At 44.9% G+C, this 23,866-nt stretch overlaps 1 protein-coding gene across 1 annotated transcript; it reads left to right on the forward strand.

The window, feature by feature from the left end:
• Nucleotides 1-1,609: 1,609 nt before the first annotated feature.
• KLHL6 (kelch like family member 6) lies at nucleotides 1,610-23,325 on the forward strand. The gene is made up of 7 exons (XM_033068739.1): nucleotides 1,610-1,964; nucleotides 6,928-7,093; nucleotides 12,656-13,105; nucleotides 15,129-15,366; nucleotides 18,679-18,881; nucleotides 19,795-20,008; nucleotides 22,345-23,325. Exons 1-7 carry the CDS (start codon nucleotides 1,705-1,707, stop codon nucleotides 22,644-22,646), a joined length of 1,833 nt encoding a protein of 610 aa, XP_032924630.1. The 5' UTR covers nucleotides 1,610-1,704; the 3' UTR covers nucleotides 22,647-23,325.
• The last annotated feature ends 541 nt before the right edge of the window (nucleotides 23,326-23,866 follow it).

The following is a 23,866-nucleotide window of genomic DNA, read 5'->3' on the forward strand; positions in this document are numbered from 1 at the left end:
GTGGAATCTCAGCTTTTGCTAAAAGATAAGCACAATGTGAAGCTTCTCACCATCAGAGAAACGCCTGATAAGATGAATTCCAAAAGGTCAGAAGTTGTGGTGATAAACAAGGAGAACCTAGCCCAAGATGGGGTTAAAGTATTGTGATTTTTAAAGCACACCTAGTACTTTTGAAAGGTGTCCTTAATTTTCTCACTGTATTCCTATAGGAGTATTTGGGAAAGAACAAACTGGCTTTAGAAAAGGAAGCATTCATTAGCAAAACTTAGCACAGAAGACAGTAGAAAAACATTTAAATTAGCTGGGAAAGGAAAAAGCCAAAGGGCTGCACAGACTACACAAAATGAAGAAAACAAGGAGGTAGAGGAAAGCAGGAAGGATATTTTTTGCTTTCCTTCCTCTTCATCTTTCAATCTGATTTTCTCAGACCCCGCTTTCTCCTCCTAGAAGAGGGGGAAGCCAAGTTTCCCATAACACTGTGAGCTCAGCTATACAAGCTGGAGACAAAAGAGGAAATCAAAAGCACAGTAAGAACCTGTGGATTGGCCAAACAAGGATTCCTAGAAGTAATTATCACAGATGCAAGGTTGGTTAGCATTTAGGCTACCAAAGTGAGGATTGGCCCTACATTCCTCTCAGGGGGAGATAGAGGTCTGCTTTTCTACTTCCCAGTGTGGGAGTTTCCTAAGCAAGCCAGGGATTTGCTCTGTCACTCTCAGTAGGCTGTGTTGCTTATGAACTCAGCTTGGATCAGGTTCTTATCTAGGGATGTCCAAGCAGATCTGGTCCATCCTTAGGCGAAAGGGAAACCTTCAGCACTGTGCTCGGTGTGCTCCTGTCATGCTAGAGGTGCAGCCCCAGAGCTGCCCTGCAGTGTCCCCACTGCCAAGGTCCCAGCACTGTCCATGTCTGTTCTGGGGACAGTCAGATGCACCTGTGCCTCAAGCTAAGCCCATCAGTGAGGATGATGGGGATGGGCATGGGTACACTGCTCTCCAGACTTTCTCCCTGAGCTTTCTCTGCTAGTCAGAGGTGATGGCAGGGCACTGGCTGCATGGACCATGTCCCTGTGCCCAGCAGTGGAGCCTGAGGACCATCAGCTGTGAGATCTTTGATACTGCTCCATGTCCTTGAGAGAGCTGTGCCTTAAAGAAAAGCCATGCAATAGTTGCCAGCTAACAAGTCATGAGAGACAGAGATATCCACTTGGAGGGCTTTCTGAATATGCAAGAATATTACTAAAAACAAAAACCAAACCCCAAACCAGCTCAATTACTAATAACCACATACCTGGAAAAAGGAATACAAAATATAACACTTTGTCCCTTAGAAACCCAGTCCATCAGGAGCACTTGATAGGCATGTGGTGCACCTATCAATAACCAGCAGATAACAGTGAGGGACTAACTGAGGGTGGGAAGCGAGCTGACCCTGTCACTTGTAATCTTCTCACATCCAGAGGCATCTTAAGTCCTTTCTAAACACGTTGATACTGCCTGAAAATCACTGAAAAAAACCCACCCTTTGTTTGTGTTAACAGGATGAGAAAGTGCAAGGCTTCCTGTTATGTGTGTGTGACAGCTACAGATAAGCAGAAACCTCTGGACAGGAAATCCGCCCAACTTCTGCAGTGTGATTTGCCCGAAGCTGAGGAGCTCTTTTTAGAACGAAGCACCAACCGAATGAGACGGGGCTGGCCACAAAATGGGGGACACGCTGGAGAAGAGCTCTGAGGAGCCCGAGACCTCTTTGAACAATGAGTGTTCGACAAAAATGGGGGACCTGGTGGAAGTCTCGTGTGGAGAAAAGGTCAAGTTTGATGATACAGGTCTGTCTCTGGTGCTCCAGAATGGCCTTGAGAACCTTCGGCTTGAAAATTCCCTCACAGATGTCATCCTGTGCGTGGACAGCAGGGAATTCTCCTGTCACCGAGTGGTCCTTGCTGCAGCTAGCAATTATTTCAGGTAAGGTTTGTAACAAACAAAACCAATAAACTGATTTTGCTTCTTAGACTTGAACTGTAAGTCTCCAAGGAGTGCAAACCGGGAGTTAATTCTGCAAATTTGCAGTGAGCCTTGAATTCCTTACATCTTTCAGCTTGTTCTTTAAAGTTAGAGACTTAAATAAGGCAGGTGCCAAGTTGTGTATTTGCTGGAGTTCTGATACCAGCACTCAAAAAGTCCACTGGAGACATGCAAAGGAAGACAGAATATTGGCAGTCAAGTGCATGAGAAAGAATGTTTTAACCAAGTATGTTTAGCCACTTGTGTGTGTGGGACCTGAGCAAAGAGGAATACCCATTCAGATAGCAGGCTATTTTTATTGAAATAGGAGTGGGTTTCTGGAACATGCTGATTTTTCCTACTACCATTCTGGGGTAAAATATATATATTGCATTAAATTGTTGAGGAAGAAAGAGAAGGAATTTCCATCTAGGGCTACTGAAAATCAGTTGCAATGGGAATTTTGCCATTCACCATCTCCTTCTGGTCCACTTGAATTTTTCATTTTTTCAGTACAATAGATATTCTATATGAGACTAGTGGCCAACAAGAACAAATTTTAGACACACAGAGGAACTTGGTATCAGTTTTAGCACAGATTTTCCATTATCATTTAGACAACATCATTTAGACAACCACATTTGCATGGCTGGGATTTTTTTCTTTCTTTCTTTTACTGCTAAAGTGATCAGATGACTGAACAGCTACAGAGGAAACACGAGAAAAAAGAACCTGTGACCATTTGTGTCATGAGCAGAAAGCTAATTTTAATGGAGTCTGGTAAGCTTTGCTGGTAGTGCCTGGAAGAACAGTTCTGCTTTTCTAATCTAGAATAGAGATTGTGTCTGTGAATATTTGGAGACAGGTATTATTTCTACAGAGAGACTATATTTATTGCATATGAGAAAATATACAGCTAAAAGCAGAGAAGCCCAAATATTTCTTACCTGCATTGTGTGCATAATGGACAGCAGATGCACAAATTAAAATCAAAATTATCATAATGGTACTTGGACAAAAAAACCCAATTTCACTGGAAGTACAGGTGCTGCTATCAGAAGGACTTCTCAGTTAAAATCAGGCAAGATAGTTTCATGACAATAGCTGTTGGCCAGCTTTCCACGGAGCTCTTCGTGAGCTACAGCCTGTCCCTTAGAAGGAGGGGGGATACCTGGCTGGAGGATATCTCATCTCCTCTCATCCCAAGGCAGGGTCTGCCCCTCTGGGTGCTTCTCTTTGGCTTGGCTTCCCATAGAGTTGAGATTTATTACACCTCACTGTCGGCCTGTCTGCCAGTGCCTTTTGTCAGGACTCTTTGGGTTGGTTTCAATCACATTTGGCACAGGGTGGAAATCTCAAACCTGAAGTTGCCAAGAGTTTGATGGAAATCTGCAGCTAGGAGAGGAGAGATGCTGGACTGGCACCCCTGGTGCTCTGCAGGGTAATGAGCAGGGTGTCCTGGCCAGCCAGCACACACAGCACCCAGAACAACCACGGTGCCCTGCCCTGCTGGGTACAGCCAGCACAGAACTGAGCTCCTGGAGGCACCTGAAGTGTGTGAGAGGAATAACGAGGGAGAATGGAGGGCTCAGGAAGGGGAAGCTGAGGTTACTGTGAGGAGGGAAAGGAGGACACAAGTCTGCAGGGAACTGAGCTTCACTGGTTCTGCTGCTCACAAGGAGGCTTCATTCATCTTGCCATAATTCACTAGAAGCTGCATGGCCCCAGAGAAAGAAGGAATTCTTAAATCACACTGTTCCTGTGAGTGCTTTCCATGCTATTCCAGGACCTCTATCAGCCATGCACAGGAGCAAAGTAAAGGGACCCAGTGACTCATGGGCTTCATTCCCCTGCAAGTTACACAATCCCCTTCCTGAACGTTGGGGGCCACAGTGCAGAGCAACCCACAGCAGCTGACTGGAGCACAGTTAAACAAAGCTAATCACTTCTAGTCTTTCCTCAGCACCTTCTTCACCTGTCTACTTCAGAGAGAAGATGGACTAATTCTTGTGACATCCTGCACCTGTAGATATAATAACATTAACTCTCCATTTACCTCCATGATGGCAACAAAGCAGAGAAGAGAAATAACCAGCTGACTAAGGTGGAACAGCAGTTCTTTAATCCTGCACTGCCCAAGAGTAGTGAGAGAATGGGGCTGGGAGAAATTGAGGCCATTTTCCAGAGCATCCTAGAGCTCCAGCATGGTTGTTTGGAACAAGGGTCATAATTCCAAGCACAAGCATTCCAGTGTGGGAGGATGCTTAAAAGGGCTTCACAAACTGCAACCCCTCCTTTATTTTATTGAGATTTTCTAATTCTCTAAAAATTTAGATTTTTTTTCTAAAATTATCCATTTTTGGGTTTTGGGTAAATTTGGCACTGGGCCCTCACTTCAGATGTACATTTCTTAGAGGACATGTTGGTTCAAAGGTGCAGTTCAGAATTACACAGGGACAAGAACCAGGGAGACATATAATGGAATTAGTAGCCACATCTGAAGGATTTAGAAAGATTTTACCCTCCTGAGAGTAAGTTCAGAAAGATTCAGAGGTAGCATTTTAATTCCTAGGAGAGAAGCTCAGCCTTGGTGGTGTCAGGTGTTCCCTCTGCCAGCACACAGGCTGGGAATAAGAACCACTCCATTTGAGCAGCAGGAAGGCCACAGGAGTCGGCTCTCCTGTGCAGCACTGCCCAATTCAGCCCTGCCACGATCTAGAGCAGAGAGCTGGTGGGAGAGCACTGTGCTTCAGATGTGTGATTTCTGCTGCTCACAGCCATGTTACGTGAATCCATGAAATTGGGAGTGGATGGCAGCTCTAAGCCAATTACAGACATCAGGAGACAGACAGGCCAGAGCACTTTGAGCAGACCCCTGTGCAAAGGCAGCACCAGAATGAAGAGGCTGGTTTCTGAGCAGCCCTGCACAAGTGTAACCCTGGGTGTCTCTGAGTGACCCCACCAAACACTCTGGTCTGTGGGATGGAAGTGAGACTCTCGCCACCCCGACAGGGATGGTTTGATACAAGTCTGGAGTCATCAGCTTGAGAGATGAAAGGAAGATGAGCAGACACCACCTGCACCACTCAGATGAGGCATCCGGCATCCATCAATCCCGCACGGCAGAGACAGCTGTCTGTCTGTCTGTCTGTCCTGTGCCAACCTCCCTCTCCGTGCTGATGCCCATTCCCAGGCAGAAGTGGGAACTGAGGACTGCTGTTTGCAGATGGCCACCTGCCCACACATCCCCTCTTACATCACTTGACAGTGCTAGAGGGACAGAAGCTAAATGGATCCAAGTCTCATGGTCACCCAAGTTAAGCAGCATTTGTCTAAGTGCCTTTGAAATATTCTGATTTCAGTAGTAGCAGAAACTTGTCCAGGAGACAGGGCAGTGAAGCAAAAATCTCTAATGAGCTGAGTGACAGGAAAAAATGAGAATTTTGGCCGAACAACTTTTCTGACAAGTAACTTCTCTGCCAAGATTTCCTCTTCAAGATTTAGGCCTCTCTATCCAGAGGCAGTTTTGCATACTGAGGTAACTAAGACCTTGCTATAAAATTTCTGCTGAGGTAAGGAACAGGTAGTTCTTAGAGCAAGTAGCAGCTGGTATCTTCCATCCATTTGCCATTCATTGTGCCTAACTGCTTTGCAATAAAATCTGTTTACATCTTGGTTCCAGTAAGATGTGTCAATCATACAGCTTAATTCAGGCATTTATTTTACAAGAAAAGCATGGCCTAAGACTTGGGACCTCTAGCCATTTCCCAGGTTGCATTGTCCTGTCAACACTGTATATGACTAATAAAGAAGGGCTTGGAATGCAGGGTAAAGAGCGCTTCTAATTACACTTTAGATCTGCACATGTTTTTCACCAGTGCAGCTACAAGTGGACTCATGTAATTCTGATCTGTTGAGACAGATTCCAAATGATGTGACATCTCATTCTCTGAATGCAGTGAACAAAAAGGGGCTGATCAAAATCCTGAGTAAAAGCAAAAAGCATTGGAAGAAATACTCAAATCTCTGAATTGAAAATGCCGAGGAAGATGTGTGTGTTTGTCTTGCAGCTAGCACAATGCAAAATGGTTTTAAACAGCCCTTAGAGAATTTCTGATTAATATCCTACATGAAATATCTGCCTAGTGCCAAAGGTATGTCTGGTGGTCACCTTTCAAATGCAGTATTATCCACCAAAGAAGAGTTGCTATCTGCATGTATGAAATCAGTGCACTTTCTGCGTAACAGTAGTTCCAATTCATGCAAATTCAATTGCTTCTCTAGCCAAGAGGTACCAACTGCAATCCCAAAATTTAGCAGAGGAAAAGCCAGAATCTTAATTAGAAGAAAATCCATAAGCCATTTATTCTCCCCTGGCCCACCACAGGTATTAATGTGGTCAAAGCTATGCTGAGAAGCTGAGAAGTGAGGCTGTCAGACACATGGATCTGGTGTGGCCTCAGGGTTCTGTCCTGCAGCTCGAAGCAGGGAGGTGTTGACCTGCCAAGGGGTACCAAGAACACGTTCTAACAAAGTGTGGAGAATGCCAGGCCTTAAGGAGATGCACCTGTACTAGAATCAGAGCAAGAGGCCAGCAGGTGAGACAGCAACACTGCTCCACAGCATCAGTCCAGACACGGGGACCTGTCCAACTCAGGCAACGTCACAGCTGCCTTTTGCTGCCATGGCTCTGCTGTGGAGAACAGCTTGGAGGAATCCATCATGTGTGCATGCCTTACCAAACTCATGAGTACAGAGGTAGAAGAGCAACAAAAAGATATCTTCTTGTTTCTTGTCGACAAGAATAATTGCATAAAATGTGAAGCAATCAGAGTATTCTGTGTTGAAATCTAAATAGCCCAATGTTTTCAGAATGCCTCATCCTGACTGGAATGCAGTAAAAGATAAATGTCTTTCTTTCCAGGGCCATGTTCTGCAATGATTTAAGAGAGAAATATGAGGAGAAGATCATACTAAAAGGAGTTGATGCAGAAACCATGAATATACTCTTGGACTACACCTACACCAGCAAGATGCTCATCACAAAGCAAAATGTACAGAAAGTCTTGGAAGCTGCCAGCCTCTTTCAGGTACAGAAAACTCAAATGCACTGACCCAATGTCGCTGCTCTGGCAACACCGTGTCTTACCCTGGTTAGCACACTGCAAACTTCTCTGATTTAATGGGTTCTGGAGGCATTTTGCTTCATATTTACTTACATTAAGGTAAAAAATGGCAGTGACAGCCATGTACTGGAATTTTGCTGTGCTGAGTGCCATGCAAACGAAAAGAGCCAGGCTGTGCCTCCAAGAGCTTCTCCCATGCACTGCCTGCCTGGCAGTGCTCTCCAAAATTCAGGTCAGCCTGTGAAGGCCAGTCAGAGGCTTAGTGGGCAGCAGCTGGCATGGCTGGCCAGAGCAGGAAGCTACTTTTCCTCTCCATCTCCCCAGCCCTGAGATGGAGGCTTGCCAGCCAAAGTTAGCATCCTCCTTAGTAGAACTCGTGATGCAAAGGGTTTTAGTCATAACCTGGGACTTGTGGGAGGTCGGAGCTGGGCAGTGTTACTCAGCCTTTGGTCCACGAGGTAGTCACGTGTGCTGTAAATCACCTGTGAGGTTTACCAAATTGCAGTGTCTGGTACCACGCTGCAAATTGCCAACAAATTGTAACCAACACAACCTGCCAAGTGCCAATGTGTGTGTGTGTCCAGTCCTCTCATTGAGGAAGGCAAGAAACGCCCGACCCCGTGATCATCATGGTTCATGAATTAAAGAATTCAGATCCTTGAATCTTATGTGGAAATTTGCTCTGGAGTCCTGGAACTCTGCTTTTAGAACACATATCCTGTGAGGAGGGGCTGAGGGAGCTGGGGTGCTCAGTCTGAAGAAAAGGAGGCTCAAGGGGAGCCCTATTGCTTCAACTCCCTGAGAGGAGGCTGTAGCCAGGTGGAGGTCAGGCTCTTCTCCAAGGCAAAAAGTGATAGGAAAGAGGAAATTATCTCAGCTTGTACCAAACGAGATTTGGATTGGATATTAGGAAAAGTCTCACAAAGGTAACTTCAATGTCACTGGGGCCTGCAGTGCAGTAACTCACTGACATTTTCAACGCACCAACACTACCAACTGATATCAACCATTCAATGGCAACATTTGTTTCATTTTCAGGACACTTTTCTGTCTTATTTTTCTTTTCTTTTGAACCTTTTTTCCTTAAGATCATTCCTCAGCTTTTTAGGTTTTTTTTCCCTTCTGGAACTATCAAAAAAATAAACTTGCATTTTTTTATTTATCTTCCCTATTTTTCATTAAAATTAAGATTAAATTTGATTACCAAGGCTGGTGCTTTAAGAAAGCCATCAAACTCTGTTAGAATAATGATAAAATTGTGAAGGTACCATAAGTAAGAATAGAAAACAGAAACAACTAGATAAACCTAGAACACCAGGAATGTTCAGGTAAAAACAGTGGTTATCTTGGATACTATCAAGTTTTATAAGGCTTTAAACCCTCACATTATAAATGTGATGGTTTGGACTAAAAATATGGTTTTTGCAAAAAAGATTTAATAGCTACTGAATCTTTAATCTAATCTACTATATCAAGCTGACAGAACTAGAGTTCTGCCAGCTTGTCAATGCTATTTATGCTGAAGAACACTTGAAAGAGTCAAATGTTTCATTTGGATATATCAACATCTGAAAATTTAATTTCTCCAATTTATTGCAACATTTTTATTCGATTAATTTTTCAAATTAGGGACATGTGAGAAATCAAAATTCAAAATAGAATCTTTTTATCTGACTAGCAATAACTTGTGGCAGTGCCTCTTTTTAACCTTGCAGACTTGGCAAAGAACCAAAGAAGAAATACCTTGCACAGCTCTAGGTATTATAGTATAGATATTCCAACGTGAATGATCTGCTTTTCTCTAGAAACTGTTTTGGAAAAAGTTTTGCATAATTAATTCCTTCTTTTACTCCCTTCTAGTAAGTTTTGACCAAATGCAGTCAACACTGACAGCAGGAAGAGGTGGAGGGCTATTTGGAGAGAGCAGGCATCCCTGCCACAGTGGGGGAAGCAGGTGAAGGGTTTGGAACAGGGAGCTGCTGAACAGCTAAGCCTCACCCTCAAGTGACCCAGACAAATTTTTTCCACCTAAAGTACAGTTGCAACATGAGTTCAATAGTCACCTCCTCTGTCTGGGCTGGTGGCTGCCCAGCCACTGCACTTGCAAGGTTGGTGCCCACTCTGGATCCTGCCCAGCAGCCTCTGCCACCCACACTGCCTGCAGAGCTGCTCATCCTTTCAGCTCTGGGAAGGGTCAAGGTCCCAACTCTGCCCAGCACCATGGCAGGAAGCTCTGCTTTCCTCACCAGAATTCAGCAACAACCTCCAGACCTGTCTACACTGCTCCTGCCCCTCCAGGAACCTCTGTATCACCCATTCCTTCCATAGGGTTTGGCTGAAGAACCACATCAACTGCAGTGCTAGATGCAAAGAAATGGTGAGGGAAGCAGGCTTCTGAGCAGACAGAAAAGAATCTATTGTCACCAAAGGCTCTGATGCCCACTGCCATGGAAATGCCAAAGGCTGTGATGGCCAGTGCCATGGCAATGCCAAAGGCTGTGATGCCCACTGTCATGGAAATGCCACATGCAATGGGAACAGAGGAGGATGCCTCAAGCTGTCCCCTGTAAGCAGAGCAGGGCTACTCTGCCTGCATGGTGGACATGGCTAAAGCACCACCAGCCTGATGGCCTGACTGACCCCCAAAGCCCCCTCATCCCCCAGTTAACCCACTTTACATGAACAAGACTCTAAGGGAAATCCGGCCCCAACACTTGACCGCCATCCTGAGGGCAGGGGGCAGGGAGGAGCCAGGGTGGCAGCTGCAGGCCATGCCTGACAAGAGGGCACCATTGCTAACAAAGGCTTTCACTGCAGCCCCCGGTGGGAGAAGGGCTGGCAGCTTCAGAGAGCCTCCAGTCCCCGGGGAGCAGCCCTGAAGGGGGCTGTGCCCTCAGCTGGGCCCCTCGGGGTGCAGGTGTCTCTGCTGGGCCGGGCCGTGCAGGGTGCAGGACCCACCCCGAGTGTGCTGCCTACAGAGAGGGATTGTGAATGAGAGACCTTCCAGTCACCATTCCCTTCCCTTTCTAGGGGCTCCAGCCAGGGGCAGGGCTGCTGGCACTGCTTACACTCCATCAAAGCTGGGACAAACGGGGACTTATATGGGGAGAATAAATTTTTACTGTTCAGAGTGAGGGCCAGCTGGAGGCAAAATAAGCATATGGGATGTTTCTAGCAAGTGAGAACTTGGATTCAAATGGGTGTTAGGAGAAGGACTAACTTCCTGAAGAAACTGTTCTCAGAGAACAGGGCTTTTAAAGTGCCTGGAGTGGCATTAAGAAGAGTACTTACAGTGGACAAGCAGAAAATTCAGAGCTCTGCCAGAATAATCACAGCAGATGAAGCAGAGGCTCAGGAGTGTCTTTCTACTGATACTCTCTTGAGTCACCACCTGCTCTCCTGGGACTGACTGACATATGCCCAGCAAGTTTTGGGGGAGTTTTGGGGGGAATTTAGTGTCTAAATGAAGGCAGTGGTGGGGAGACAGTGCAGTGCAGAGATGAGGAGCAGGACCAGGGAAAGTCCTGCCTCGATTCTCTCCCAAGCAGCCCAGGCTTTCTGGTGAAGCCCTCAGCAGGACCATTTCTCACACCCACACCTCGCAGTTCTGCATTCTCCTGGCCACAAACAGCCATGCAGGGAGGGAGTGGGGCCTGCTGGCCGTGAGAGCAATGTGCACTGCCTTGAGAAAACCTCTGCTGTCACCTCCTCAGTATCGCTCTTAACAAGCCGTGTATAAATAATTAGAGAACTCTACAGAGGTTTGCTGCAGGCTGGTGAGAACATTTTTTTGGGGTCTATTCCCAGACTCGCAGATGACTTGATGAATGACCTTGGCAAATCCCAGGTTTGTTTTTTTTGTGTCTCATTACTGACAACTTTGAATGCTTATGCTTAATAAGCTTAATAAGGCTGATGCTTAACCTGCCTCAGGTCTGGAGCCTACCTGGTAGCAAAGTCCTTGCAGATCCTCAAGGAAATGCCCTGGTGAGTTCAAGGTGCTTGCCTTGTGCTAGCCCTGAAGCAGGGCAGGTGAACGTAGCAGGTGCTGAAGGGTCACTGGTGCCACTGTGGGCCACTGACGTATTTTTATCACAATGGTGGCAACGCATTCCGAGACCTCACATAGCCTCGTTCATCAGTCAGTTGCATTTCTCTAAACTTTTGACCACATCTAAATGTAAAACAGGAACCAGGCAGTCTGTACACAGCCTCTGTGATCACTCAGCTCTGATAAACAGTCTAAATATGTCAACATGACACCGACGGGTCTGGAAGATTCTACCCTGATTACTGAAACAAATCTATGTACTACAGTGTTTAAAAATGTTTTGCTTCCTCTTTGCTTCTCAATTACTGTTGTGCAACTTTCCCCAGTGAGAAAACAGGCGTTAAAATGGTTTGCTTGCTGGCACTGGATGGAAAAACAACCCAAAAAACATAGATGGAAATGCACAGCATTAGCTCTGACCCATCTTTATTGCACTGTTCAGTGGCAATATTTGTACCTGAAATCAGAGGTGACAGAAAATCCATTAGGATGAAGCACTGTAACTGATCAGTTCTACCCAAAACTGGTTCTCAATTCCTGAATAATCATCAGCAATCCAGCTCAGATCATACTTTTTAGAAATATCCTGTGGACACCTGTGGCCCAACAAACCCATAGAAAGATTATTGATTCAGGTGCATTTGGGATGCTCAGGTGGGGTTATTTTGCCTAGGAAATTTATGAGAGTAGTTGGGATGCCTTATTGAATGCAAACACAGTCAGTTCTCTGATGAAGGAGACTCTGTGTGTAAAATGCATATCAGTATTTTTTTCAGCCAATGGTGATGACAATGACAAAGGTCACTAGACCCTCTGAAAGCCTCCCCCACAAGAGACTGCCAGAAAGCCCTGTCTGTCAGAAAGCTCAAAAGAATTGCTGATGGCCAATCTCCTCCTGCCACTCATCCCAGCCTAGGACTGCTTCTCGTTCCTTCTGGGGCAGCATGCTGCTCCAAACCTCCCAGACCTCAGTGCTCATTTCCCACCACTCTCACAAGGCCTCAGATACATTTGGAGTTTGGATGGTGGGAGCATAAATGCAGACAGTGGAGCCAGCTTCGCCCTAAAACCAAATCTGTTCTGGTGGGTCTGGGCTGACATGCAGGTTGAAGCAGGGGAGCAAATCGAGTGCCTGGGGTCCTTATCTGTGCTTTGTAACTCTATGATTACCAGTGCTTTGAGATCTCATGGAGGAAAAGGGAATAGCAGGAAACCCTTTCATGAAACAAATAAAATCATGACTGTCACAGGTCTTCCGCATCCTGCAAGAGGGGAAAGGAGCGATTGGATGCAGAAGGAATAAGAACACTGGAAGGAAGAAATTGTCATTTCAGACTGCAGATCTTGGGAGATACCTGTGCTCAGATGATGTAATTCTTGTCTCCCCCAGCTCTTTGCTGTATTGGGCACGGCTGGTTGCTCCATAGCTCTCCTGTGACAGACACACAGTAACCCTCTGGTTTCTCTGCCCACAGTTCCTGCGCATGGTAGATGCTTGTGCCAGTTTTCTCACGGAAGCACTCCAGCCAGAGAACTGCGTTGGCATCCTGAGGCTGGCTGATGCCCACTCCCTGCACAGCCTCAAAGAACAAGTGCAGAACTACATTATCCAGAACTTCACCCAGGTGCTGAACTACGAGGAGTTCCTGGAGCTGCCGGCAGACATCCTGTGCAACACGCTCAAGAGTGATGACCTTTACGTCACGGAAGAGGCACAGGTGTTCGAAACTGTCATGAACTGGGTCCGGTACAAGGAGTCAGAAAGGTTTTCTCTCATGCCATACGTGCTGGAGAATGTCCGGCTGCCCCTCTTGGACCCCTGGTATTTTGTAGAGACTGTTGAAGCTGATAAACTCATTAGACAGTGTCCAGACGTCTTTCCTTTGCTCCAAGAAGCAAGAATGTACCATCTGTCAGGCAATGAGGTGAGTAAAACAGGAAGGTATTAGCCACTCTTTCTAAATGTCTCATGCTTCAGCTCAAAAATCAATTTGAAAGGAGCAGTGCCATGGGGCAGAAAAAGGTAGTCACACTGAATTTTCACTAACTGGTGCTACTGAAAAGTCAAAATGGGCCACAGAATTTATCCTGCTGTCTTAGAGAGTTTGGAAGCTATGGTGGGTTGTTTTAAAACAAAATGCACAGCTTCCTGTTTATGAACATCCGAGCTTGACCCTTCATACACACTCTTGCTAAATTAAGACCCCAGGTAGCTTCCTTATTAAAAGTCAAATGGTGTTAGCCCCAACACCTCACCCTCTCAGCTCTTACTTTAAGCCTAAGAAAAGAGGAATAATTTTCCCACCAAACTGTGCCACAATTTGTAATGACTCTTTCAAATGTGAATATGTAACATCTTCCCTGTTACTTATGGGGGAAAATGTTTCATAAAGGAGATATTTTACCTCCCGTGAAGAAGTCTCTTTCCAGAGGAGAAGACTGCCCATCTGCTGTTTGCAGAGGTCTCTGCACCCAAAGGGACAGATTAATCCTGACATCCAGTCAAGTCCTATCCTGCCTGCTCAGTGCAGGCTGTGGAAAGTCAGGTGTCAGTCACATCTCCTTGGCCAAAATGTGGGGGAGAGGGGAGAGCAACCAAGAGGTCAGATTTCACAACAGGAGCAAAGTACGTGAGCATGTGAGGAAACGTGTCCCTCCTCAGTCCGAGTCAGAGGGGAGCAGGAGGCTGTTGTGGATGTGTCACCCGTGTCACCTGTGTCACCTGTGTCACCAGCACTGTGAGGGGGACAGCCCGAGTGCTCCTTGTGCTGCTGGGTACCTCAGACACTGCTGGGTGACCTGAGGCAGTGCCGACCCGACTGCCGGGAGCTCCCTGAGGAAGCTTGAGCAGGTGCATGCGGGACAGACAAAGGGAGCGCTGCCCCGGCTGAGCACGCTTTACTCATCTTCAAAGGGACAGCCGCTGCCAGCTGCTCCCCCGGGGCCAGCGGTGGCAGACAAGTTCCAACAGAGTCCTGGAAGCTGGCAAGTTCTGGGACTCATGTTCTACAAAATCATTTTCTGGACATAATCAAAATGCAAGAGTCATGTCTGTGTAGATAATATCTTTTAATAATGGATAAATTATACCAATTTATAGAAATATGTTAAAGACAGAAAGGGAAGCAAAACTTTAAGCGAGTTGCCTCCTGACACAGGATTTAACCTGTGGGTCTTGTTTGCAAGCATTTCCTCCAAGCAGAACACAAGTTTCCAAGCATCCCTTGCATTCTTTGCTCCTGGTGAACATCTACCTGGCAAATGACCTTTTCCAGTGTCCCTGAAACAAAGACCTGATCAATAAACTGAGCCAAAAAAGCAGTAAATTAGAGCTAACCCCATTTCAGCTTGGTGCTGGCTTTACGTAAATCTTCTAATTTTGGCTTGAAATAAGAGCTTATACATAAAGAAACAAATAAAAATAACCCATCCACAGTCGAGAACTGTTACTGTTCTGACAGACAAATAACGAGAGCAGTTATTTTCTGCTAGCACTAACTGCAGTCTTGCTCTCTCCAAGCTCCCCAAGGCATACACAAACCTTGGAGTCCCTCTACCTTGCCCTCACTCTGTCAGCCCAAATAAAACCTGTCCTTTTCAGCTACCTGACAGGCACCCAGGCTTGTCACTACTGCTCACCTGCATAGATCTTGGTGCCACCCTGGTAATTCCTAAAAAGATCTGAAGGATTCTAAAGGTAGGCAAAAGCAACTAAGAGTTTTCAGAGTAGGAAAAATCCTGCTGAAAGAAGGAAGGATACAGGAACCTCTACTGAATTCTTCTAGGATGCTTTTCAGGCTTTCAACTTAGACAGTGTTGGCTAACTGGTTCAGTTAGGTAAACCTGCTGTGATTTGAAAAACAGGTAATCAAAGAAAAGATCACCAGGCCCTTCTATAATTGTAGGTGTAAGTGCCCTGTGTACTCACTCTATCTCACTTGCATTTAGATCATTACAGAAAGGACCAAGCCCAGGATGCACGAGTTCCAGTCTGAGGTGTTTATGATCATAGGGGGCTGTACAAAAGAGGAGAAGTTTGTAGCAGAAGTGACTTGCCTGGATCCTTTGAGGCGAAGCCGTCTGGAAGTAGCAAAATTACCAATCACAGAGCAGGAGACAGAGAATGAGAATAAGAAATGGGTGGAGTTTGCATGCATTACTCTAAAAAATGAAGTCTACATATCAGGTAAGGATCAAGACATTGTGAGTGCAAGAGGGGAGCAAAGGGTTCTCATGATTATTTCCAGATTTTATCAAGACCATGCTTGAGGCATGAGGCATAGAAAAGTTAAGCACTCCAGGTATTTTAATGCTTTGGCTTTGGACATGCTCCAGTGAGTTCTAGATGTAAGGACACTGCCTAGCTCTGATTTGAGCACAGGATTCATTTTTAAACAATATTAATCTATATGCATAGGTACTTGTGTGCAGCACCCTAAACAGTGACTGAGGCCACTGAAGGGTTCTTGGGAACAGTTTACCAAACATAAAATGACAAATTGCTTCAGCATCTTCTCATGACAAGTCCATTTGAAGATCCACATGCATAAGCAAAATCCTGCCAGAATCTGAGTCATTCTGCAAAAGTCAGTCAAGAACCTGCAGGAACTGTCCCTAATATTTGGCTGCCCCTGAAAGCTGCCATCTAGAACTGCCCACCCACAGTTATTAACTTGGCAGTATAAACTGCCAAAGCCAGATGAAATCCCATGGTCCAGACACCCAGCTTGGGTCTGAACAACTCATGTGCTGATCATCACCCAAGAGCTTCAGGAGGTGTATTTAACTTCCCACACAAATACAGCTAAGATCCACACAAATACAGCTAAGATCCACACATAGTTTTGATCCCAGGGCTACAGAGATTTTACTCTGACAATCAAAATGTTAAAATCAAGCTTGTTAGCCAGTTTGACAGCTGCTTTTGATAGCCTGTCAAAAAAACAAGTTTGATGATCTTGTTCTGCTTCTAGAGGAAATGTGACAGCAAGCTTTTCATCACTGTGGCATTACAGACCATGATACAGAGCAGGGCCTTCATATTAGGTAGAACAGTTCCTTTCTGCATAACTGGCCATCAAATTCTATAATCCATTAAAATGGAAGAGTAGAAAGGAGGAGAGTAGGCCAAAGTGTGAACACTTTGCTTAATTGTGAATAGTGGTCCACTCCTTTATTCAGATATCTTCCATTGCATTCTTTCTTTTAGGAATCTACATATTTTTGATACTTCATTCCAATTCATTAAAGATTTATCCTGGGATAAGAATTAGATTACTCTTCCCAGAACTACAAATAAAGAAAGTTTTTCCTTTCAGTCCATCAGAGAGACTTTCTGGCATTAGTCCCTCTGTTAAAATGTGGCTGTAGAGAGGAACCTTTGTCAAACATTCTAACTAGGTAATAGTCCCCTCACCTTCACACCTTTGGCTTGAGAGGTCTTTTTTCCATTTGCCTTCAGTTTGTTACCCTTCCCTCTTTTCCAAGGCTTTTTGCATTCTTTTATTCCTGATATCTTTTCCAATGTCTCTTCACTTATATTTTATGTTCTATCCAGGCTACCTCCAGGCCAGGCTAACACATTCCCTGCTGTGGTGAGTCTAAGCTGGCTTTCCCTTTGCTTCTGTTCTCACAGCTTCTCTTTCTTCATTCTTGTCTCACTTTCGTATCTCTGAGTCCCTCTCTCCATTCACTCTTTGCCTTTCACCTTTTTGCCCTTCTCACACAAATAAAAGGCTGAGTGGACTGAAGCCATTAGCGTTTTTTTCTCAGCTAAACCAATTATTAGTGTCTCAATCCTGATTAAACAGCTGTTTCCTCATGCATGTCTTTCTACTTTTGTTTTCTTGCTTTAGCTCTTGTAATTTGCTTCTTCTCTAACTTGATTTTAATTTTTCCTAACTTGATCTCCCCTTCCATGTGCTAATTTCCCTCTGTATCTTGGTACAGTCTGGAGTTTTCTCTGCTCCTTTAGCATCTGAAAAATAGGAAAGTCCTTTGCACAAGATTATGACTACTGTTAGATCATGATTTCCCCAAAACAGTTTAAATGCTTTGACTGGATGGCCTGAAATACTACATTTGTAGCATAACTGAAAATGACATTAATTATCATTCACTATTCTAGGTACAATTTCTCTTCAAATTAGAAAGAATTGTTGTCCAGAGGAAAAACAGAAACAAAATAAACCTAGAACCCTCTCAAAAATCTCTCTCCCTGTGAGCAAATTGGGAGCAAATTCACACACTGGTCCAGCTCAAGCTGCTACATGATTTTCAGGCTGTGGAGGAAAGCACAAGCTCATGTCAAAGGGAGATTTCAAGGGAGAGTAAGGGAACACCTGCAGTCTCTCAGCCCCATTGTAGCCATGAATGCTGCATTCAGGCCCTTTGGCCACTTCAGCTATTTGAGTGCAAATAAAATTCAGCACATACATGTGAAAAATACTGGGACAAAAGCATTACAAATGACTCTTTCTAGCATGCTAATTATCTCCCATTCAATCTGCTATTTGGCCCAGAGATAGGCTCCATCAGTTTGCAGTGATCTGTCTGCAGTACAGAATACCAATGAAGGCAGACACTTTCTCAATGGAATATGAATTCTCTTTTCAGTATATTCACCAGTGAAGCAAATGTTTAATCAGGTTGCAGATGATGGAATAAGCTACTCAGTCTGTAAATGTGGTTTCAGGCTTAACTAGATCCGTTTGTATTACAGTTACACCAGAAACTGTAGGCAAACAACAGCTCTTGTTTAAAACTCTACTCTCTGCTTTAGCACAAGCAAAGATCCACTTGCAGGTCAGCTCTGCAATGAGTCTGCAGGGTCCAGTTTTGATCTTCAAGCTATAAAAATGAAGCATATCCAAGTCAGTAGAGAAAGAGACCAGAAGGAGAGGCACAAAAATGAAATCCCAGCCATATGTCCCAGGGTTGAATAATAAAACTTCCAAGTCCTGCAGGACTGTGGTTGGTAGGAATTCAGTCAGGTCTTTTGCTTTATGATGCAAACCACAGGGCTGCCTGGATCTGCCCTGCACAACCTGGCAGTTCTCCAGTGCAAGCCTGTCTTCAAGGGATTTGGCACTACCAGCTGCAGCATCCAGCACTACCTTACTTAAATCATATTTTTTTATTTGTCCCTTTGGAGCAGTTCTGCAAAGCCCTGGTGCTGCACCAAAATCTTCTGCATGTCACCCTGCTGTGTGGTTGGTTGTGCACTCAGTATTGAAATGAAAGTAGCTGTGGTCTGGTAAAGTGAGGAACAGTGATTTATCTTCACTGAAAATTTGGCTACAGAAATTGCTCAGTTTCCTTCACTAAGTGCATTAAGTAAACTAAATGCAGAAATTTTCTTCTGTTGTAACAGGATCAGTTAACAATCAGTAATAATGATTTACTTTCCATTGTGAGAGAACACAAATTTAAACACATTGGAATTTTTAAGTAAATACAAGCTGTGCTGTCATATTTATGTGTGTCATGTTCCCTATAGGTGGCAAAGAAACAAAGCATGATGTCTGGAAATACAATGCCTCCATCAACAAATGGATACAAATTGAGTATCTCAATATTGGGCGCTGGAGACATAAAATGGCAGTGTTGGGTGGCAAAGTCTATGTCATTGGGGGGTTTGATGGCATGCAGAGAATCAACAGCATGGAAGCATATGATCCCTTTCATAACTGCTGGTCAGAGGTAAGAGGCTACATCACATAACATTTTAATCATTTGGACCATTTTAATCAGAAAATCTTAGGGCTTGGAGCCATAAAAATGATCTTGTACAATTCTTTTAAGTATTTCTGGTCTTGTAATTTTTTTTTCTATAGAAATGCATATACTTTAGAAGGTAAAAATCCCAGATTGCCAGCCAATCATTGCCTGTGAGACATCTAATGCCTAACTTCCCTTTTTAAGTTGGCTTTTAAAGCTAGTAGTCCATAAATTAAGGAGTAAGAGTGTAGTATACATGAGCCAGAGCACAGGCTGAAAACTGCTGCTCTGACACATTTTATATGTATAAAATATATATATATATAGAATGTGTCTATCAAGCTCTGCATAATATATGGTATGGGTTATTATACATTTAAGTTGAAAGTACAGGTTTGAAGGTAAAGAGGATACCTCCCTCCGCCCAGTTCTACTCACTGTATTTCAAGCAATAGGAGGACAGAATTAGGCAACCAATGAAGCCATGACAGTAATGAGATTAGGCGTCATAACAGCAGATACAACCCATTGTCTCTAGATCATGCAAAGCAATGTGGATGACTCCACCAATCACAGTTGCAAGTAGAAAGATCAGTATGAACAAATCTCTTGTGCTTTTTTGCAATGTATGTAAGTATGTAAAGGAGATTTTTGGCACTTCTGGTATTTCCTGTCTTTTGAATTATTGATAAAATAATTTTAATTTCAGCATTTGAACAGAGCATATTTTTATTAAGAGTTTTAGCAGTCTTAAGAAAGCTGAAATATACTTCTCCCTTATCCTTAGAAACATCATCTTCTGAAGCCTGCTTGAAAATGGATGCCTGACTTAAAATTCCACAGGCATCAGCGTGACTGCTTCACATGGTTACTAATGATTCTTTTTGGTCCCCAGGCTGCTCCCCTGATGGTCAATGTGAGCTCCTTTGCAGCAGCCAGCTACAAGAAGAGGCTGTACGTGATTGGGGGGGGCCCCAACGGGAAGCTAGCCACGGACAAGACTCAGTGCTACGACCCTGCCACCAACTCGTGGAGCCTCAAGGCTCCCATGCCCGTGGAGGCCAAGTGCATCAATGCTGCCAGCTTCAGGGACCACATCTATGTGGTGGGTAAGTGAACCCCCGTGGCTCTGCAGGTCTGCACCCAGCAGGGCTGGTTCCTGTGCTGCTGTGTTGGTTTTACCCACATGCTCCATGGAGTGCAGTCAGATGGTCAGGTGCCTCTTCCCACTGAGCTTAGTGAGGAGTGGGAATCCAGCACCTTCACCAACAGTAGGGAAAGGTCACCAAGCCAAAATCCCTGTTAGCTTGGGAGCTATCTTGGAAAGCTGGAGCCAGCCCAGAGACAGCTTAAAGCCATCCAAAGATGTGTTCATAGTGGCATGGGCATGATCTCATAGCTACATCATGTCCCCTCTCCTCTCCAGGGGCGTTACACAACCCACTGCATACAGGATTTATGCAGGGATAAGAGTACTAGGAGCAGGTCAGAGGAGCAGACCCAGAGTTCTTCACTAAATTGCACTTGGGGCTAATTTTCAGTCAATCGCCAGAACTGGAAGAAAAAATGGAAGAACAAGAGTTTGATGGTGGTGATCTGAGCTATGGGGGGAGGAGGGAGCCTGCACACATCTCCAGATTCTACCAGGAAAACCAAAAGAAAAGAACACTTGTTTCCAAAACAGGAGCTCTGAAAAGTTTCCCCTCCCTCTCTCAGCCTTGGTGCAGGGAATTTCTCACTTGCAATATAATCAATATGGTGCTGATAGCTGGCAGAGCTGGAGTATTCACCAGATAATTAATGGTGCTCTGGAGGGAGATTTATAATCTGCATGTGTGTGTACATATATATACACACACATACCCCCACCCCTTCTGTGTACATGAATATCTCAGGCTTGTCCTCAGCAGTGGAGCTGACCTCACCCTGTTTGTGCAGGATGACAAGAGAGAAGGGACATGACTTATGGGCTAGCTGATATAACTTCTGATAAAATGGACATGATACTCCAGTCACATTCATTCAGCTTCTTTCAGCCAGCAACATCTACTAGTAAATCTCTTGTTTATCTATCTGAGAAGCACATCTACTCCATCTGGATAGAAATCAGCCCTCACCTGAAGTTTAAAAGATAAAAGAGCATTTGGTTACTGCATCCAAAGCAAACAAATTACCCAGACTGATGAATTACCAGTATGATTAACTGCCAGGTGAATCACTACAACTAAGATGTCTGTTTTCAGTCTGCTCCAATTAAACCACCTCTGAATGACTTGATCACCCCTCAGGTACTGCACTAGTATTGTCAAACTCAGCATCTATTATAAGTACCACATCTATAAGTTCCACAGATAAATGCTCACTTTGCCAGCAGGGAGGATCCCAGGCATTGTTGCACCTTATCAATAATCTCACCCTGTCTGGAAGGACAGTGCCAGACTCTTTTTAGTGGTGGCCAGGGACAGGACAAGGAACAATGACTGTAACTACAACGTAAGAAGCACCACCTCAGCTGAGGAAGAACTTCTTTATGTTGAGGTGGCAGAGCACTGGAACAGCTGCCCAGTGAGGTTGTGGAGTCTCCCTCTCTGGAGACATTCCAAACCCACTTGGATGCATTCCAGTGTAACCTGCTCCAGGTGACCCAGCCTTGGCCTGGATAATCTCCTGAGATATCTTCCAGCCCTAACAATTCTGTGATTCTGTACAGCTGCTACAGAAGACACATTCAGTGCCTGCAAATTTCAGAATAAGAACCATTTTGCTGTTGGCAATCTCGGGAGGGATTATGTATTTACACAGCCTTTCTTGAGAATTGAGGTATTGACCATTTTTTCAAGAGAAGGACACTGCAGGATTGAAAAGGTGCACTAAAAGTTTAATTAATAACTTCAGTTTTGGGAAACAGAGAAACTGAAGGTCGCTCTCTGTTTAAAAAACCCATAGAAAGATTATTGATTCAGTCTAAACAAGGAAGGGTTTTTGAAAGCAGTGAGCTCCAGGAAGAAGGTTTGATAGACAGATGGACAATGAAGTTGGAGGAGTGAGTGGAAAAATCCTGTAGCCATTTCTAACAGTGATGGTTTACCACAGCTGGTCCTTCATGACCTAAGCTCTTTTAAACAAAATAGTATTTTTCCGAGGCTGTGTCCTTAGCTGGAGCAGCAGGTATGAGAAAGATCTGTTCCTAGGTGCACTGTGGTCACACTGAAGGATCACAGCGGTTTGTTCTGGCCCTAAATTCCACAGCCTTATGAACAATAAGTGGCCTTCTGCAGTTCAGGCTTTCGAAACAATAAAGTATCCTGTGACCTTGTTTTTTCTTGGCTTCGGGGCAGAAACCGTTCTTGGGAATGTCAGGAACAGAGTCTTGATGAAGTGGATGGTTTCATTAAAATCCCTTCCAGGAACGGCCGGTGCAAACCAATATGCATTTCCTTCCCAGGTGGGGCAATGAAAGCCCTGTACTCCTACAGCCCCCAGGAGGACACATGGTGCCTGGTGACTCAGTTCAGCCACGAGAGAGCCAGCTGTGGCATTTCTCCTTGCAACAACAAGCTCTTCATCACCGGCGGCCGAGATGAGAAGAACGAAGTCATTGCGACAGTGCTGTGCTGGGACCCCGAAACTCAGAAGCTGACAGAAGAGTGTGTCCTGCCTCGGGGGGTGTCTCACCACGGCAGCGTTACCCTCAGGAAGTCTTACACGCCCATCCGCAAGGTTGTGCCCGGGGCAGTTTCTGTGTGACAAAGGAACCCGGTGCCTCCGCGGCACAGACTGCACTGAGGGTGGGTTTGAGCTCGGAAACACCACCACAGGTCCTCTGGGGGATATCGGTATAAGTGTCCAGCCCTTGTGTTTCCTCTGTACATTATATCCTTAAATTATCTTAATTCCTCCCCTCCACAGAAAAACAAAGGGACAAGCTGTAGTTTACTCCTGCCAAAAAATGTAGGTGGGAAATTTATTTCCCAGCTATATCTACCCTGGAATGTGCTTGAAATGGCTCAGCCTGGTCCCAGAGTTTGCTCAATTATTTATTGTGTTAAGTTGTATTTGCAATACATACTAGTGAAAAAGGAGAAGTTGCTTTTGGAATTAAATATTTGTAACTTTGGTGGAACATAACTTTGAGTCTTCCAAAGTTGTGTTTTCCCCTGCCCAGTGCTTAGATGAAGTTTGAGCCTGTGTGTTTGTTTGTTTGTTTGAAGATACTTTTTAGTTAGTTAGTTTGTTTGTTTGTTTGAAGATACTTTTTAGTTTTTCAGTTTTTCAATTCTGCATGACCAAAACAAATCCATCTCAGTTTGCAAACCTTGCTGTCATTCCCAAGAAACCAGCTTCACAGGCTACAAATGTGAGTGCCGATTTGTTTGCAGTGAACATTCACCGCGGCTGTTTTCTCAATAAAACAGACCAAAAGGCAGTTTCCCTTTTCTCTGTTGTGTGTCGTGGCTGTAGTGCCTGGCAGGCCCTCTCCTCTGGCAGTGCTGCCCCGGGCAGAGCAGCCGAGCCCGGCTCTCCATCCCTGCCTCCATCCCCACTGGGTGGCACTGCGCTCCCAGCCTTCTTCTCACGGGCTTTGCTTTCCTGGAACGCAACCGGACAGAACAGCCTGCTCCAGAGAAAAACAGTTCCAGGTACTGTTCCCAGCCTGGTTCCTGACACTGTCACATGCTGGACCACAAGGGGCAAATGTTCAACAGGCCAGGATGGCCAAAGTCTCAACTCCCAGCATCTGGGTCAGTTGTAGGGAAAGAAAAACAAACATTGAAGAGGTCACACCCGGGACGCCCTGGGACACTCTTGGCCGAAGACTGGGAACATATTCCCGTCCCTCCTCCCCTGCCTGGTTGCTGGAAAGAGCCAACTCACTATTAAATCAAGACAGAAAATACAGTGCAAAACAAAGCGTTCCAAGCAGAGAGCAGTGACTCTTTCCAGCCTTCCCTCCCTCTCTGTAATAT

Source organism: Catharus ustulatus, chromosome 10, assembly GCF_009819885.2.
Source record: "Catharus ustulatus isolate bCatUst1 chromosome 10, bCatUst1.pri.v2, whole genome shotgun sequence".
Classification (NCBI taxonomy): Eukaryota; Metazoa; Chordata; class Aves; order Passeriformes; family Turdidae; genus Catharus; species Catharus ustulatus.

Bases quoted from the DNA above. Each gene is read 5' to 3' on its own strand.
- KLHL6 (XM_033068739.1), top strand. From the start codon at position 1,705: ATGGGGGACACGCTGGAGAAGAGCTCTGAGGAGCCCGAGACCTCTTTG. The intron at 18,882-19,794 runs GTAAGAGGCTAC...TTTGGTCCCCAG, and splicing joins TTCATAACTGCTGGTCAGAG to GCTGCTCCCCTGATGGTCAA. The intron at 20,009-22,344 runs GTAAGTGAACCC...TTTCCTTCCCAG, and splicing joins GGACCACATCTATGTGGTGG to GTGGGGCAATGAAAGCCCTG.